This window comes from Puntigrus tetrazona, unplaced genomic scaffold, assembly GCF_018831695.1.
Source record: "Puntigrus tetrazona isolate hp1 unplaced genomic scaffold, ASM1883169v1 S000000846, whole genome shotgun sequence".
NCBI lineage: Eukaryota > Metazoa > Chordata > Actinopteri > Cypriniformes > Cyprinidae > Puntigrus > Puntigrus tetrazona.
The window spans coordinates 1,025,001-1,045,000 of NW_025048446.1; the positions used below are offsets into that span (position 1 = coordinate 1,025,001).

The 20,000-nt window shown below is 35.4% G+C and overlaps 1 protein-coding gene across 3 annotated transcripts in view; it reads left to right on the forward strand.

The window, feature by feature from the left end:
• Positions 1-1,888: 1,888 nt before the first annotated feature.
• tle2c (TLE family member 2, transcriptional corepressor c) overlaps positions 1,889-20,000 on the forward strand; it is a 20,076-nt gene continuing 1,964 nt past the window's right edge. The window contains exons 1-12 of one of the 3 annotated variants that reach the window (XM_043233531.1): positions 1,889-2,205; positions 9,729-9,829; positions 10,382-10,445; positions 11,738-11,782; positions 13,535-13,597; positions 14,089-14,163; positions 14,856-15,030; positions 15,479-15,495; positions 16,764-16,913; positions 18,035-18,085; positions 18,632-18,781; positions 19,815-19,934. In XM_043233531.1, the coding sequence (XP_043089466.1) occupies positions 2,167-2,205; positions 9,729-9,829; positions 10,382-10,445; positions 11,738-11,782; positions 13,535-13,597; positions 14,089-14,163; positions 14,856-15,030; positions 15,479-15,495; positions 16,764-16,913; positions 18,035-18,085; positions 18,632-18,781; positions 19,815-19,934 (1,050 nt within the window). In that variant the 5' untranslated portion in view covers positions 1,889-2,166. Of the gene's footprint in view, positions 2,206-9,728; positions 9,830-10,381; positions 10,446-11,737; positions 11,783-13,534; positions 13,598-14,088; positions 14,164-14,852; positions 15,031-15,478; positions 15,496-16,763; positions 16,914-18,034; positions 18,086-18,631; positions 18,782-19,814; positions 19,935-20,000 lie in introns of all 3 variants that reach the window. The other 2 variants (XM_043233530.1, XM_043233532.1) reach the window with 2 other exon arrangements.

The following is a 20,000-nucleotide window of genomic DNA, read 5'->3' on the forward strand; positions in this document are numbered from 1 at the left end:
ATGCGCACATTCTCTCAGTTCATTTCCTCTGGTTGATGGAGATGTGGCCTGTGGTGGAGCTCTGACATGATATTTCATTAAACTCTTTCAGGCGGTGTGTGTGTGTGTGTGTGTGTTACAGTGTGTGTGTGTGTGTGTGTGTGTGTGTGTGTGTGTGTGTGTGTGTGTCACTGTCGTCATCCTCCCATCGCTGTTTTATTTCCGCCACACTGCACCACTCCTCCTCCTCTTTTTAAGTTCTGCGGGTCTTTCCTTTTTTTCCACCTTTCATTTTTTCTTCCGTCTTTATATCTGACAATAAATGTTTTTATTTGCGTGTGTGTGTATGCATATTATTAATTAATTAGTATATATACATCTTTAAGTTATAATATATTATTCACGGCTCCTTTGAATGAATCGTTCTTTTGAACGGGTTCTTTTTAGCGATTCAGTCGAATTAAAATTTTAAATTCATTTAAACTTAATTGTAATGCATTTTAATTTTCCTTTAAGGGGATGTGCACGCTTTGTAATGTCGTGATAAAAGAAAACTCATTATATAAGTAAGATTAATATTCTATCCAAAATATTAGGACATGCGCGTGGTGTTAAAATTAAAATGCACTGTATTAAAATGACACACACGGGCTAATGCGGTTCGTGTTTAATCACCGTGTTCTATTTCTTAATATTATTCGGTTTCGGTTTGTACATAATACCTCTTTTGTACAGATTGTCAATGTGAATCATTATCTCATCATCTCATGAATACTGACATTATCAAGTCGCGTCTTGCGCGACGACCGGCCTCTCTGTCTTCATTGTGCGTAATTGAGAACGTAAAGACTTCATTACCCAGAGTGCAACACAGACGCGCCTGCGTGGAAGTCCTGCTTCGCGATTGGCTCGGATCAAAGCAGATGTAATGACCCAACGTGGGCCCTGGGGTCACTCATTGGCCTTGACTTTAATCTTGTTAACCAATCAGAGTCCAGTCTTGAAAAGAGACGTTAAGGCTGCAATGTTTGTACATTATGTCCTCTGTTATGATACGAACGGCTTCCCGCTTTGTTCTCTTTCAACCAGTATTTCGTTTTAAATAGCGGAGTTTGCAACGCTAATGTAACACACACCGATATAATTTGGTTACAGCTGTTTTATCACTTGCATTTTTCCTGGTTTATCCTATTTATATAATCTTCATAAGCAAACGTAAGCGGTCGACCTTAAAAGCAGCTTTGGCTCTCCGCAGTTAATGTCAATCTCACAGGCGCAGTAATACAGGCAACACCGCTGAGAAGAGCTGCTGTGCGTTTTCTTTTCTCTTCTGATCTGTCACCCCTTTCTCTCTCCCTCTCAATCTCTCATATATTTATTTTAGATTTTCAGAAATCCAATACACCCCTTGCTGGCTGCAGTTTGGCTCGTTGACAGCCGATTCGAGAGCGAATCGTTCTTGTGAGCCGGACCTTTTAGTGATTCGCTCAAGCCGATTCGCAGAGCGTTCGTAAATAGGTTTCACCTCGCTGGCTACACTTGCCCTTAAAAACATATTAAAACCTTGATGATTAACATTACAGACGACAGAAAAGATCCATTTGTAGTCAGACGCAGAAGAGAATTAACATTTTACCTCCAGGTTACCTCAGGATTTGCGTACGGGTTTGCGCGGTTTTACCATTTGAATGTAAAAGTCTGTGGTTAAATTTTTTTTTTTTTTTAAATACTGTTTTATTCTTCAACAGACATTGCTGTAACGCGAATTTCTCCTATCGCGGCGGCGACAAGTTCCTCAAAACCCACGGTAGTTCGGCTACAACGTGGTACATTTTTAAGGAGACTCGAGTGAATCAGTGAATCGTTCGAGCGAACCGATTCGCTGATTATTCAGAACGCGTGTGCGCGCAGGTCAGCGCTGTTTATGTTCCTCTGATCTCCGACGCGCGCTCGTCGTGCACGCGCCCCGCACAGGATGATCTTGTTACATTGTAGCGCGCCGTAACTGTGCGTCATAAAGAGGAAGAGCGTTTGATCCTGGCGAATAGAACGTTTTTAAACTTTTCATCGGATAGCTTGTAATTCTTCGGCTGCTCGGGAACGTTCGGAGCGCGGAAGAGCGAAGCTGATTTCCGCAGCGGACGCGGGGGGGTTCGGTGTCGGTCCTGACCATCGAGATCCCCGTGGATGACCTCCAGAAGCATGTATCCGCACGGAAGACCCCAGGTACCGCAGCCTAATGAACTTTCCGTTCCAGATCGTCTCTAGCGGATCGCCGAGTTGCGCGCGGCGGCCCGTTTAAACGTGCGTTATGTTTGGTGTTAGGGTCAGGGTTAAGGTCACGACGAAGAGTTAATTACAGCGTTATGGGTTCAGTGATTGATGCACGGGCTGAGAAAACACACAGGCCTGGAGTCCCGTTACAGTCACCGTGACATGTTTATATATATATATATAATGAGCCTGTTATTAAACAGCCTACGTCTTTTAGATTGTGCTTGATTCTGATCTGCGTCCACGGCTTTACTACACTTTTTACTTGTAATATTTTAGTTAAATATATTGCTATGTAAATATGTATTGTTACTGTATATCACCGCACATATTAGTTGAATACATTACTGTATGTGACGGGAATCTATATTTATGATAATTTACAATCAAGAAATCTCAAGAGGAACCACAACTTAGTTGGGGAAGCCCTTCTCCTCAAGCTGGCACACATTTAAGCACAAAGCACACTGGCACGAAATATAATTTTTTTACATATACATACATGGCAATTATTAAAATAAATTTTATTGTATTTAGTACGTATTTGGATTTATTAAAAAAAAAAAAAAAAAATATAATATATATATATATATATATATATATATATATATATGTGTGTGTATATATATATATATATATATATATATATATGTATATGTGTATGTATATGTGTGTGTGTGTATATATATATATATATATATATATATATATATATATATATATAAAACACACATAACATTATGTGCATTAATGAAATAACTATAAAATGAATGCACAAATATTTTACACAACACACACACACACACACACACACATATATATATATATATATATATATATATATATATATATATATATATAATATTTTTATCATAATATACATTTTTATAATTTATTATAATATTTATTCATTTATTATTTTTCTTATTTTTTTAGATACATTAAAAAATGCTAGTAAAACACTTGTGGGCAGATGTGTATGTGCAGAAGAGGAGCAATGAGGCATTATTCAAGGCAGAAATACAGTAGAAGGACATTCACGAACACAGGGAGAGATTTGTGGCTTGAGTTTGCTCTGTGCGGTGGAGGGATGGACAGATGGATAGACGGCTGAATGAATGGTTTGTTCGAGTTATTGCTGCATGTTGCTACATATGGATCCAGGCCACCCCACTCTCCACTGCAAATGTCATGTTCCATCATCGTCACCGGGCAACACGATACCACACACTCACACACACTCACACACCGAGCTGCGCTTCAAAGCTACCTTTGCTATGATGGCATGTTATTACAGGCCCGTGGAGACCCAGTTTTGTGGTAACACGCATTAGCTTTAAAGTGAGGAATTTTCGTGTGCATAATGAGTGCCTTTTAGAGAGCGTGTAAATGTGGTTTGGTTAGTTAGTGTGTGCTGTTTTTACATCTGTGTGTTTAGCGGACAGTATGTGGTAATATGTAATGACTGTGTGTGCTGTTGCCTGCTGGGCCGCTGATGATCTGACTCCAGTGGGCAGCTTCTGTCTGCTCTCAAAATCCTGTCGGATCTGATACAGGACTCTCATGCCTGCTTTACACCTGGATTACACCTGGGATCCCATTCATTGTAAAGATTTAGAACTGTTTTTTACATTGACATTATTTTTGTCATTTTAATCGGTAGTTTTTATTTTTCATTTCAATTAAAGTTTTAGTAATTTCGTTGTGCATTTTTTTAAATATTTTATTTTAGTTTTAGTTAGTTAAACTAAATTTAGCATTTTTTTAGGTGTATATTTTATTGTTATTTTAGTATCATTGAGACTGTAAAAATGTCTCTTTGTATTTTAAATTATTATTATTATTTTTTTTACATTTAAATTTTTATAATTGTAGCATTATTTATTTTATTTTATGTAACAAGAGGTTTTTTCGGTATTGGTTTAATTTTTCAGTTTTTAGTTTAGTTAACTATAATAACACCAACATATCACAAGTGAGAATTGTTTACATTTTTTAAAATCAAACATTTTAAAACATGGATAATTGTCAGTTTGGTTTGCGCCACTTTGCTGTTGTTTAAGGACCACATCACCACCTCTGGTGTGCATTATTTTTCTTATAATTCAACGTCCCGGAGTCAATTATTCCGCTTATACTACGGTTGCCACACATCAAGACATCCACCAGATGATATATTTCAAGGTATTTGTCCAGTTTTTCTACTTAAAACGCTATTGTGAGTAGGATTATTTCTTCCGCGCCTCATCCAGTGCCTCCATTGTTAATTCCAAAACATAATTTTAGACCTAATAACAGAGGCTTGAGCCGTTGATAGCAGACTAGTTAATAACTAAGCTTGTGTGTGTGTGTGTGGGAGAGAGAGAGAGAGAGAGTGTGTGAATTAGTCTGAAAGAGCCTGTGCATCCCTCAAAAGTGTTCAGATAATAATGAAACGTTAACTAAGTTATTTTTAACAGATAAAGTCATCCGAGTAGTGCTAGCAACATTAGCGTGTAAGTTAATGTGTGTGCATACACACATGGAATATATGGAAATGAGCTGTGGTTTTTTAACATATTGATTATATATATATATATATATATATATATATATATATATATATATATGGTTGTAAGTGATTTGGAACTGAGCCAATCAGATTCAAGCATTCAAGGGCCCAGCAGTATAAAGATGCATAATAAACATTATTATGTGAAATTATTTAAAAAAGATAATTACCGTGCAATTCGTAAAAGGAAGAATTGCTCAGGAAACTAATGACTGTTGACCAATAATATAAGAACAATAAATTATTAAAAATGTTTAGATAGATGTGCCATATGTGTTTGCGCATTTAAAGAGAGACTTATGTTATTTTTTGCATTGCTTCGTGGGAGTGTACAGTTACTCTTTTGCTATTTTTGCAAATCAATTTCTGCGCGGGGAAGTGAATGTAAACCGTACAGTTGCACTCCGCTCGGCACCGCGCGTTTGTGACGGGTTAACACGAGTGTGACGATAACACCAGATGTAAGCAGCCTCGGACACGAAGCAGCATGGTGTGAATATGCTTATGAGCGATGTTCGCGTGTGAATATGTGCGCGGTTTGTGCATCTTTCACCATCTGCGCCGTATTTACTATCATTACGTCGATGGTGTTAATGATCAGATCTGGTTTTAGCGCACACCAGCTCTACTAACGCTTGACATAAAAATCACACACAGTCTAACATCCCTCAAAACCTTTTTTTACGTGCACATTTTGAAGATAATTACAAAAAAAAAACATTAGAAATAGTTACGGTGGGATTTGTTGGCGTTTCATTCGTGAGCGTGACGTACATTTTGACACTTTTTAATAGAGCGACGAAAATTGATAACCTTCTGGGAGGAAATTAACATCTTTTCTGTTATTGTTACAGGTATTTTCTTCAAATGCATTGTTATAAAGCACTTTACTTTATCGTGTTGCGTTACAAAAGGCATAATCCATGCCCATACATCCAAAACAATGCACTATTCAAAATATGATTCAAAATAAAGTCCTTTCATGGCATCATTGACCCACAGTTCACTGTGTTTTTCATCATTGAGATGTCTGATAGCAGAGAGAGGATCTGCTTACGCCGAATGCTGTTGGATTCGATCTGCGTTCGTTTTCTATCAGCTCACACGTGATATGACCGTCATGTGACGTCTCGGACCGTTAACACTGACTTTGATCTTCCGTGCCGTCTGCTCTCAGTAAATGTGGTTTGTCGAAACATACCGCACGTAGCAGAATCTGTGACTGCGCTGACTGCAGATTTAGCCAAAAATGCATTTAGGTGGTACTTCAGGCTTGAATTTCTCAGATGGAAAGAATGGTACGCCTAAAAATGAAAACAGGAAATTCTACTCACCCTCAGGCCATCCCGGGACGCAGGTGACGTTTTTTCTTAATCAGGAGATTCGAAGAAGCCTATCATTACGTCACTTGTTCACCAATAGATCCTCTGCAGTGAATGGGTGCCGTCAGAATGAGAGTCTGAACCGCTGATTAGAAACATTGCAATAACCCACAAGTAATCCGCACCACATCGATGTGATGTGAAAAGCTGCATGCTTGTGCAAAACAAGCTCCTCGAGGCATTTTAGCTGTCGCTTCTGGCAAAAATATAAGTCGGCGTTATTGATACTGAACGCTTCCTCCAGTGACGAAGTCTTCCTCTCACATCAATATCCACCCGTGTTTGTTTAGATCTGTTTTGCACTGTTTGCTCGATCTGCGCATATTTCTCTCCCGATTCAGTCGAGATGACTTTTTCACTGGAGCAAGCTATATTATGTGTAGAGGATTCATAATCTAGCCAAAACCTGTGGTCTGAATTCAAAAAGGATGAATTCGATTCTTACGAACCAACGGCTTTTCTCCCGAGAAGTTATTAATTGATGGACAGCAGTGGTGTGGTTTTTATCAGCTGTTTAGACTCTCATTCTGACGGCACCCATTCACTCGAGAGCATCCAAGCTTCTCCCAATCTCATCTATGTCTTGCATGACCTGAGGGTGAGTGTATTTTTATGTTCGTTTGAGCAGTTCTTTTAATAATCATGTTTAGTTTTGTTATTTTTGATAATTGGCGCCATCGAATGAAGATTTAAAATGAACAGCGCTAATAAACAGATAAAGTGCAGCGGCTGCACGAGTGAGTGTGTGCGTGTGTGTGTGCGTGTGCGTGTGTGTGTGTGTGTGTGTGTGTGTGTGTGTGTGTGTGTGTGTGCGTTGGAGGCAGCGGTGCATGGTGTCAGTTCTCATCAGAGCAGTATTGTGTATCGAGACCCTAACAAGCTGCTCATCAGAGCTGATGTACAGTGCAGATTCAGTCTCCTGGAATGAGACGATCGCTCCGAACAGATGTGCTTGTTTTTCCCCGCCGAACTGTTCTGTTTTTGCCAATAGCAGCAATCCGCACAGGAAGCATGGATTGGGAACGCAGCAGGTTCATGTGTCGTTTGCACACACACGGCTGTTACCGCTCTTGTATTTGTGCCACATGTGCTGAATATTTCAGCAGCCTACGGTTATTCACGGCTCTGTGATTTCCCCCTCCCCTCTCCGTCTCTATCTCTTGTCTGAAAGTGCCCTGCACAGTAAACAGTGTGAGATAGATGACTGCGTTCTTTCAGGGCTGGTGTGAGAGAAACAGTCTGTGTGACAATTCATGGCTCTGTCCCGCTGTACTCGGCTCTCGGTACAACGCCCTCTTGTTTACTGACCAAAGCCTGAATATCTCCTCACCGTATCCCAGCATATACGTCTCAGTGTAGCGTTTGTTGCCATGGCCTATCAGACAAAATATTTTTTCATTTAGATGCAAAAGGCATAGTGCAAGTATCATATTTGGCATGTCTAATCAACTAATTAGTTTATTATAATACATTGTTAAATTAATTAAAAGTTATTTTTGATGGCAAGGACTAACAGACAAAATGCTATTTTATTTTAATTAATTTATGTATTTATTTATTTAATTTTAAGGAAAAATATTTAGTTATCTTTTTATTTAATTTAATATATAATATCTATTTTTTATTTAATATATATTTATGTTATTTTGATGTAAAGTGCTTGTCAGTAGGACTTACAGTCATAATGTTATTTCTTTCATTTTGATGAAAAAGGCATATTGCAAACTCGTACATCATCATTGTTTGTCATTGTTTTGAACAATTTTTTTTTATTTTGTTCTAATTTATTTAATAAAAGGCATAGTGGCACTCCATACGCACATAATCATTTGTTGCCATTGTCTAACAGACAATATGTTTATTTTTATTTTTTCTTATTAGCTTTTTTTGTTTTGTTTTGTCATTTTATTACGAAAGACATACTGCAAGTCCACATGCATCATGATTTGCCGGCATTGTCTAACAGACAATTCTTGTCATAGTTTGTAAGGCATGCTGTTAGCTGTTAGTGATGGTCTGGTTTCTATCAGGGGTCATATCAAGGTGAATATTGAATATGTGCCTGCAGTCGGTCTTGTGTTTTTGATAAAGCTGACGAAACAAAGCATTTATTGTCAACGGCAGGGCCATATAAAGTGTCTCTTTACTCATGAAGTGAAACCTCTTTTGTGCAGTCAGTGTGTGTGTGTGTGTGTGTGTGTGTGTGCGTGTGCGTGCGTCTTTGAGGATTTCATTGGGTAATCCCACCGACACCAAGTTTTTTTAATGTTTGAGTTCAGTTAAACATCTGTTTGTGATAGTTAGAGCGTGTGATGAATTATTATGGCTGGCATTGATTGTTTTTATACTCTTAATGGCATTACCTGGTATCTGACAGTGAGGTATCTAAATGTAACTTAAGCATAAGTAATATTAGCATTAGGTTTTTTTATTAAGTCAAACTTTATTGTTTTGGGTCACAGTTCCGCTTAATATCTCATCATGATGCCTTACTATAATCAGATTAGTTTTTTTCCCCCCTGTAATTTAAGGCAAATTGACTAGCATGTACAGGTTTGGTTAACCATGGCTAATCTCACATCCAACAGGAAAACTGGCTTTGCATGTTCGTGGCACCCGCTTTCTTTTGGATCGCACACAAGCACTCACTTCGTGAACTAAATGAAATTGAAGTGCTGCCATTTGTTGTCATTTGTTAATGATGTACTAAGAAAATGTGGCACAGTGTGTCTGTGGTTATTCAATGTTTTGGCAAACTTTGAGACACCTAATTAAAATGCACTTTTAACATACACCCTTTGTTTTTAAAAGTGTATTTAGTTACCACTTTTGTAGCACAATTGAAACCATCTTTCATACAATAGTGGTAAAAAAAGTGGTAACTAAATAAATTTTTTTAAATACAAAGGTTGTATGTTAAAAGTGCATTATAGTTCATATTCATCGCGTCTCAAAATAGCACAGTTGAGTCACTTAATTGATCTTAAACAGAACTAAAGAATAATTTTTTGTATATTAAGTACAATTCGTGCTCAAAAATAGAGCATAATTACATTATGAAAAGTACTTGTTTTTTTTGTTTTTTTTTACCATGTTTTTATATGCAAGATGTTTTGCAAAATGAAAAAAAAAAAAAAAAAAACAAAATAACAAAATAAAAAAAAAGATTAGATCTATGCAGGTCCATATTTTGTCATTTGTTATATTATCTATTATATTATTTCATTGCAATTAAAAGGGCATGAGGCAAGTCCAGACATCTTAATCATATGCAATGTTTTGCAAAGTGAAAATAATTGACGCTATTTGAAAACATAATAACGTAATATAGCTTAATAACACAAAACGTGTATTTTACATGGCATCATCATGAAAATAATAAAGAACTGAGAATGCATTTTGCCATCTATCCTTGTATTGTCCTCCTGAGATTACCTAACGTGATTACTCCATACAGAGTAATTAGCAATGTAATCCCATTACAATGTAGAAATGGTAAATAATGGGCTAAACGAAGGCTGACAATACTCGTGTGTTTCCAGGCTCCGCTGGTGTCAGGCCACGCCGGCATGAAATTCACAGTCCTGGAAACTCTGGACCATATAAAAGAGGAATTCCAGCTGTTCCAGGCCCAGTATCACAGGTACAGACGCACGACCTTCACTTCACCTCATCCTGGAGGATTCATCGCAATATTATTCGCAAACTCGCCAGATATATCTCAAGTGACTCATAAAATCGAAAAAAAGCGATGTGGAAAAGCTTCCCGTGTTCCTTGATGTTTACGGCTGTTTGCTTCATTTGCCGTAATTGCATCTGCGTTTTATTCAATTCTGTCGCGGTTCAAGATCTGTATGATGATCGCCGTCCTCTCTGAACTGCAGTTGGTATCACCTGCGCAAAGCTGATGAGATTATCTAATCGTAATGCTCTAAAATCACTCCAGCGACTAGAAACGCCTGTATTAGCTGATACAGACTATTAGCCAGCTAATCCTGATAGTCTCATTAGGAGCAATTACAACAGCTACTGAACGTCTTTCTTTAGAACAGTAAACATCACTGTACATTATAAAATGGGATCGGCTTTAGGAAAAGCGGTAATAAATGTGCTTCTGTGGCCTATAGACCGGTGTCACATGACGAGGGCAGAGCGTCACATGACCTCACGTTGCGTGTCGTTTTCTGTTTTTCAGTCTGAAGCTGGAATGTGAGAAGTTGGCGAGTGAGAAAACAGAGATGCACAGACATTATATCATGGTAAGAGTGACATCTAACAACATTACCCATAATCCTTATCTATGACAGAGGTGATACTTGTGGTTAGCAGTTTTTTTTGTGGTTTCTTTTTAGTGGCCAGTATGTTGTTGACCAATATAATGGCAATGCATAGTCAAAAACCACACTAATAATAATTTTATTATAATTATTATTCATTAAAAATTAATTAAAAAAAAAAAAAAATATATATATATATATATATATATATATATATATATATATATATATATATATATATATATATATATATATTATTTTTTTTTAAATGAATAATAATAATAAAATTATTATTAGTGTGGTTTTTACTATATATATATATATATATATATATATATATATATATATAAAAACAATATGTTTTTGTATATATATAAAATCACAGTTACTAAGGTAATCCATTACACACATTTTGTGTAATACACTTTAGATTACTTTTAATTTGTTTGCCACATTTATTTAAATAGTATAATATTGTTAAAAGATAAAAGAGAAGAATTTGGGAGTCAATAAATTATGACTTATTATGTAATTAAGTTATTATGTAATCAAAGGTAACTGTAGTCTGATTTCAAGTATCAAATTGTAATGTAATTACAGTTACTTAATTTTTGGAGTCTGATCATGTGCTATGCATACTAAAAAAAGTTATTGGGAAATTTTAAGCTTATTTTATTTTACATTTTGAATTTATTTGAAATTTAAAAGAAAAAAATATCTAAATTTATAATAAATTTTTTTTATTTTTTATTTTATGCATAGTGTAAAATTGTATGCCCATACAATTACATTTTTTGCTGATAAAGGCACTATGCCATACTGCATTTTGTGTTGCCGTTTAGTATTTTATTTCATTGCTATTTTTATTAACTGTATTTGTTCCATAAGGCAAGTCCATGCAGTGTAATCAGACAAGTTTTTGCAAAATGAAAATGCACGCGTGACACCATTTCATTAACTGTGCTAAAAATGTCTGAAAAGTACAAAAAAAAAAAAGATAAATGATGGAGTTAAGATACTCTGGCTCAGTTAATCAGTATCGAACGCATAACCTGAATTCATAAATCACTTTGGATAAAGGCGTCAGGCAAATGCATGGATACAAATGATGATGTGCACTCATTAATATGAAAGAGAAATGAGTGTCAGGTCTTTCACTATGAATGTGGGTCATTTCTGGCCTCTGGTAACACATGTAGAGCATTTCTGTCGTTCGGCTGGATGTAATTGGGATTTATGTCGCGTAATTGAAGTGCCCTTGTTTTCTTCCGCAGTATTATGAAATGTCTTACGGGCTGAACATCGAAATGCAGAAGCAGGTGAGTGACTGATGTGCCGTTTCAGTCTGATTTCATTACAGATCAGCGTGATCTTTGCAGTCTGAGGTGTCCTTGTGTGTGGGAATGAACCAAACGCTAATTGCGGGGACGGTCACGCTGAAACGACGCGATCAAGGGTTTGATAGAGGCTCCGGCGCAGACATTTTACGCGTTCTGTTCGTTCATTCAGCTCAACATATAGTGAAACGGTGATGTTTCGAGAAATTATTGTAATTTAATATAACTGTTATCTATTTGAATGCAATTTTTGTGATGCAAAGCTGAATTTTCAGCATCATTACTCCAGTCTCTGTGATCCTTTTAATATACTGATTTGCTCAAGAAACATTTCGAGTTATTACAACTGCTTTTTTTTTATTATCCTGCTTTTTCTAGACGTTTTGATACATTTTTCATGAATCTTGGAATTCATGTGAAAATGAGGTCTCTTACATTATATGTATGTGTATTATTTATAATGTGTGTGTATGCTGTGTGCTGTTTCATGGTAGCTTTAAAAGCAGAGCTAAAACTATCAGCGTTTCCTCAAGCAAAGAAAGCTTAAGGTTTGTCTTTTTCCAGTTGTCTTGGTCATTTGGAGGAGGGGTGTGCTGTGTACATGCGATGTGCCTGATTCAGTGTTTTGTTGGGTATTTACTCCGAGGCAGGGTTTAAGCCTGACTACTCTATATGAGCAAACACACACACACACACACACATGCACGCTAGAGTGGGCTAATCCAGATAAGACCCCTGCATCTCTCCTCGTTTTCCAGGCCATCTGTTGGAAATGCCTGGATTTGAGAGTGTATGTGGGTCAGAGTGTGTGGGATCAGCCTGTATAGAAGTGTGTACATACGTGATCTGTGTGTGTGTGTGTGTGTGTGTGTGTGTGTGTGTGTGTGAGAGCACTCATTGTATTAAAAACGGTTTTATCAGTCTATCTATCTATCTATCTATCTATCTATCTATCTATCTATCTATCTATCTATCTATCTATCTATCTATCTATCTGTCTGTCTGTCTATCCATATATCTGTCTATCCATCTATCTATTGTTCTGTCGTTCTTTTTTGATTCATTCTGTTGTATTTATCCATCCTTACATCATTCATCAGTAGATTTTTATATCATTTTAGTTCATTTTATATTATATTGTATTTTTCATTTATTTTATCTTTTGTTTCATCATTCTGTTGTTTTTTTTCTATCATTCCGTTGTTCTACTTATCCATCCCTCCATCATCCCTCGTTTGATTGTGCTATCATTTTTCTCTATTATTCAATTTTATATTATAGTTTTTTTTGTGTGTTTTTTAAGGCTTTTATTATTATCTTAAATAATAATCTTTGTTGTATCATTTTATATATCATTCTATAATTCTGTCTACTATTCTATCATTCCCTTGATCTATTTATCCATCCTTCCATCATCCATTGTTCGATTGGGGTTTTTTCTTCTTCATTTTTTATTATGTTAATTTTTTTGAATGTATTTTATTATTTTAGGGTTTTTTTGTACGTTTATTATTTTTTTTTTTTTAACAAAACCTATCAAACATACAGAGTTGAAAAAACTTCTCTACACATAATAATAATAATAATAAACTACAATATTAATGTGAAAGCGGTGGTGAAGGCATCAGCTAGGGTTCTATTAGAGAAACAAACCAATAAACCTCAATTAGCCTGACTGTTTTCTTTACCGTGTCGTCTGTTGTTTGATGGGAATTTGTGTGTTTGTTTCTGCAGGCAGAGATTGTAAAGCGGCTCAGTGCTATATGCACTCAGATCATTCCACTGCTATCCCAAGAGGTGAGCGCGCACACACACACACACACACACACACACACACACACACACACACACACACACGCACGCACACACGCACACAGACCCTCTCCGAGCTGTTCTCCCCCCGTGGGCTATTTACACATGAATTATTTACAGCAGAGGTGGTCATCAACAGAGAGCTTCCAATTGCGCACCTCTTCCTAGATCAATATTTCATACTCTTCTTTTCTAGGCCTCGCTGAGTGGGTTTGGTTATTTTGTAATCGTAAGGCCCTCTGGGAACGTCAGGCCTGCCACAGAGACAACAACAACAACTCTTTTCAGTTGACCTGCTGTTTGTGGCACATGCGCTTCTGCTTTGTTTGTGGTTTTTCACAGTGAAAGGTGCTGCGGTGTAGCAGGTTTCGCCTCGGGAGCAGCTTTGCATGTTTGCTCTAGATCTTTGAATATCTTGTCCATTAGCTTGGTTGGTTTTACTCATGTTTCTTGTGTGAATATGTGTGTTTTTGCAGCATCAGCATCAGGTGGCTCAAGCGGTGGAAAGATCCAAACATGTTAGCATGGCCGAGCTCAACGCTATCATAGGGGTGAGTCTGTTCACCCTCCTCTCCTTCATTACAGCCTGATTTATGTCATTACAGTCAGATCTCCACTCTATCTATACTGGCTATTATAGTTAATTAAACTAGATAGATAGATAGACAGATAGATAGATAGATAGATAGATAGATAGATAGATAGATAGATAGATAGATAGATAGATAGATAAAAAAATATATGTAAATATAATTAGGACTATTAATAAAACTACAGTATAACAGTATCACATTTATACTGAAATTGATTTTCAGATGTAGCCATATAATCTGTATTTGGACATATTTGGATTTTTTTAAATATATTTTTATACTGGCTATAATAAACAATATACATAGTATAAAATATACAATATACAAGACTTGTACACATGAAACTATATACAAGAAATTTCTAAATTTTTCTAAATTTCATTACACTTTAAATGATGTTATTAAAACCTAGTGGTTTGAAGGATAATGACAAAGATTGGTAAAGATTTAAAATGACAATAAATTAGTATTTTTGGGCTCTACATTATGATCCTTATATAGTCTTTTAATGTCAATGTATATATATACACACACACACACACACACACACACACACACATATATATATGTGTGTGTGTGTGTGTGTGTGTGTGTAGTACATAAACTGTCAGGTTTTAACCATTTTTCTCTCCATCCCCACCTCATAGCAGCAGCAGTTCCAGCATCTATCCCATCATGCCCCGGGCTTCCCTCTGACGCCACACCCCTCAGGTCTGACCCTGGGAGCGGGTGCGAGCCTCATGGCTCTTCCCGGGGCCTTCCCGTTTCCCCCACACCTGGCGCCTAAAGATGACCTCACTCATGCCGAGCCGCTGGACTCCAGAGGTGCGTGGAAATCTATTAGTACTTTTAATCTGTAGTATTTTCAAATGATCGCATTTCTTGTGGGACCATTTATTTGTTCAAAACTACCGTTAACACTACCCCTTGAGGCCTGAATTTGCGTAGCATGTGTATCCAGACGTGGAAACACGCATCAAACTCCATTCACAGCAATGACATGAAAGTATTCCTCAAGTATACCTCAAAATGATTATTTAGACTAGACAGCTTAAAAAGCAACATTTTAAAATAAAAACCCACAGACGTTACTATAAATGAGATTTTTGCTTTTTTATTTTCTATAAGCGACAGCATGCCCGAGATTTGCTCCATAGATATTAGACTGAGATTAATCTGGGATATTCCTGATATTATATTGTGTATGCTCAAGATAACAGGATCACCGTATCTCAATGAGTCAATCCTTCTGTGTCTCTCTTCATTTCTGTAGATGGAGCTCCAAACAGGGTGAGTATGTTCGGAGGTGTTTTGTGAATACTCATCTTCTCATTCTTTTTTTTTTTTTGCATGCTCCTGTTTTCTGTAAGGATTGCACTGCCGGTTGAATTCTGTGTTCAACTGGATTTTTGTATAGAATAGCATTTTCTCGAATTAGTAGTATTTGACGTGCATCCAATTGTCATGGAATTATTATTATTTTTTTATTTTTTTTTTTTTTTTACTGATCTTGTTTTAATATTTTTGTTTTGTTTTTTATGTTTGATTAAATCTTTTTTCACAGTTTCCATAGGAATCGTGCATTTGTGGATTTTACTTACAGAACCATAATTGTGCAGTCTGACGGTTTACTTTTAATTTCTCATGTTGTAAAAACAAAAATGAGGAACTATTGGCACGTGATCATTATTCTAATTAAATATAAATTAAACCTTTTCCGTTCACCCTTCCTTCTTTCTAATGAAATGAATAGTTTTCTACATGATGTGATATGAAATTGGCTAAAGTCATGCGATACAGTATAAAGATTAATACATTAATAGACATAATCACTCTTAATATCAAAAAATGTATTATAAATATGTTTGTTATTTATGGCTCTAACAAAGAGCTGTAGTGTTTATGCAAGTGTTACATATAATGCGAGGCAGTTCATTTGTCATGAAAAATCTTTTTTTTTTTTTATGCTAATGTCAAGATGCAAATAAAAAGCATGAAAAATCTTTTTCATGTCAAGATGCAAATAAAAAGCAAAGCAATACATTTTATACATTTTATTTTGTAATTTCTAAAATATTTAATTTATTCTCCCAAAACCATTCCTGGATTAAATTTCCAACAAAAACATGTTAAAACCTTCACAATGACAATAAAGTTAAATCCAATTAAATTTAATCAAAATTAATGCACAGCCATAAATATAAAGAGGTTTCTAATATTTGTCAAGATAAGTGATTATATATATTAATATTTGTATATTTTAAATATTGAATAAATCAAATCAAAATGTATTTTTTGAGCACAATTGTTTACTGAAGTATAATCAAGATAAAACTAATTTTACACATAAAAAAGTAACACTGACTAGATTCATAAAACAGCTCTTAAATGCCAGAGTATGAAAACGTTTTAAAGTTTTAAGACTGCCTATTAATTAATGAACGAATGAATTAATATTTAAAACATTTTTAGAATTAAATGGTTGCATATTATACAGTACTTTGACCTTAAAAACAGAAGTGTGAGATGACTGTTTATGTGGTGTGTGTGTGTTTCAGAGCGGCAGCGGCTCTCCGGTGGGTCATCGGTCTGCGGGGCTGCGTCTGAGTCTTCCTCCTCCTCCCTCTTCCTCTTCCTCATCCTCTCACACCGACATGGACAATAAACGGGGCGGCGCGGACCCGAGCGGCACGGGACGAACACGGCGGGTGAGCCGCTGCTTCCTCGCCTCGCGCTTTAAAAGCGCTCTCTTTAAGATGCGTCTGAGTTCATCCTGCAGTCTGTGTGATTTTCGTGTTCAGCTAAATTACATCACAGGACCGCTGACTGCCACTGAATATTAATGCTCATTATTTATTTAAAGCGATATCATTTTATCCCTGATTCACCGACTTGTGAATTCACTCACCAAACCAGAGGAAATCTGCTCAGATGATGCTCTTTCATCAGTCTGGAGAGCGTCGGTTTAAGTATCGATAAAGATATCGGAGAAATAAAATATAGACACAAATGTGTGAACGGTCGTCATACAGTAGGATTATATAAAACATATAAAAGTAATGTAGTTATATGCATTGTGATTGAAATTTCATGGAATTTTTTTTTAATAAGTTAATATTGAGTTTTTAGTACAGTTATATTATTAATGTTTTGAATATTTTTATTTTACTTTTTAATATTTTCTTTCTAAAATTTTTGTTATCTGCTTTTGTCCTTTTTTGTATTAATATTATTGCTATTTAATCATTATTTGGGTTTTAGCTTTAGTTTAGTATTAGTTTTTATTTATCTGCAGTTATGTTAGAGATTCAGCTTAAACCTATTCCAGTTAGTTGCCAAGGTAGCATTTCTAGTTTAAAAAAAAAAAAATATATATATATATATAATATATATATATATATATATATATATATATATATATATATATATATATATATATATATATATATATATATATATATATATATATATATATATATATATATATATATATATATATATATATATATATATATATATATATATATATATATATATATATATATATATATATATATATATATATATGTATATATATATATATATATATATATATATATATATATATATATATATATATATATATATATATATATATATAATATGTATTATATGTATATTTTATTGTATTTAACTTTATTTTCTTTGGTATCTTGACATCCAAGGACGTTTTGAGAAATGTTTGAAGAGAATTATCTGAGATACAGTCTACATTTTTTTTTTTCATTCAGTCTCACTAAGTATAATGAGTTCATGATTGGCTTGATCTGATCATGTGTGTGTTCTACAGGAAAGTGGCGGTAAAAATGAAGACACACTCAGAAGAGACAGCAATAAAGAGGTATGAGTTAATCACTTTCCCGTTTTTTCCTTTATGCAGCTGTCACAAGCTTCGGTTCTGATTTATAAACTTAGTAATATTCATTGACAAAAATGTCAGTTAGATGTATCATGATACCTGGGTTCATATATTTTCCTACAAGGTCATGTTGAAAATACAGAAACTATTGATCAAACACAATAGCGATGTTTTAACAGTTTAACTAGGTTAATAAATCAAAAACATTAGTCATAAAGGCTTAATCTGGCATCACAACATGTTTACCTGATAAACAGAAACAGAAAATTGTAATAAAAGGTTAATGTAAATACATGTGAAACCTAAAGAAAAGAAGTTTGTTCCTGATCAAACTATTCATCCCCCCCAAAAAACATGCTATACTTGATATCATCAATTTAACTAATAATTTTAGCAAAAATGATTTACGATACTATAAATGATACCTTTAATTCCTACTGCTTCCTGTTGAAGGAGACATACTTTTGCATGGACAAACACTGCTGATTGGTTGTTTTTTTGCTGATGCATGACACCGTTTGTTTGCAGAAAAGTGTGTCCCCCGCAGGAGTCTCTCCCAGATCGACGGAAGGGAACGGACTGAACAGCTCTCCGGTGCTCCGGAAGAATCCGTCCAGAGAAGGCTCTTCCTCGCCTCGCTCTCAGCCTCGCTCACCTCTCTGCAAGAGCCCCGCTCAGGTACGGAATCATCTCCCATTTCCCGTAAAGCGCGGTCCCAAACTGACCACCGATGTGTTTAAACATGGCTTTTTCATGCCATTTGGTAAACTATAGCTCATCAAAAATATCTTGACTCCAAGCATTTCCGTTATACAGGATCACAGAAGTCACATGACTAGAGCCTGTGATATTAAACTGTAAAAGACTGCTACTGAAATATGAAGTTTGAACTAAATAAACGGTTTGATTTCTTAAAGTGAGGAATTGTTCCAGTTTATTTCATTGCGTTTTAAAAGATTTACTGAAATGTCATGCATTCGATAACCACCATTAAAAAAAGAAAATTTGAAAAATCACGAAGCATAGAATCCAGAAACTAACATAAAATGCAAAGTTTCTGTAGACAGTATTATGGGCAGTATTATTGTTAAAATGTTAAGAAATTGTTATTTTGTTATATTATTTCTTTTAGAATTTTTTAGGGATCCTGTTTTGATTAATATAATTTTAATAAATAATTAAAAACAGAATGAAAGAGGCAATTATGCAATTTCCCAAAAAAACTAAATGAGACTTTAATAGGGTTGCCTTGTTACTAAAATTGTAATAAATTGTTGCATTGTTAAAGATTTCTGCATTTTGGGTGGTAAAATATTTTTCAAAAATTAAAAACATAATCCAGAAATATTTCAACCCAAAACACAGAAACTGGGGAAAATAACATGGATCATATTTGACACATTTATTGGGGCCCCTTTATTATAATTTTTTTATTATTATTATTATTATTATTATTGCATTGTTAAAATATTGTTAATTCAACTAAACAGACAATATAATTGTATGAAATCATTAAAAGATCAAGTGGAAAATTAGTATTTGGTATTGTATTCTTCTTGTTAAACTTCTGCGAAATGATTGCATAAATTTGACATTAGATTTAAGTTACATTTTAGTGTTTTCAATTGATTAGACATCCACAGAATTTGGGTCACGAAGCAGTTTTTTATGATTAAATGAAGCTAAAAAGTTTCTGTTTCTGTGTTCTCAGGAGAAAGTGAGATCTCCGTCTCCTTCAGCGTCCCATGAATCACTCTCTCCTGGCTCTCCAGCACCTCCCCGTCCTCTCTCGTCCTCCGCCCGCGGCCCGTCTCCCGCTCTCAAACACTAGGTACGTCCTGACTCATGCTTACAGTAAACGTGGGCGGCAGGGGGGTGCTTTTCAGTCGGATGTGAT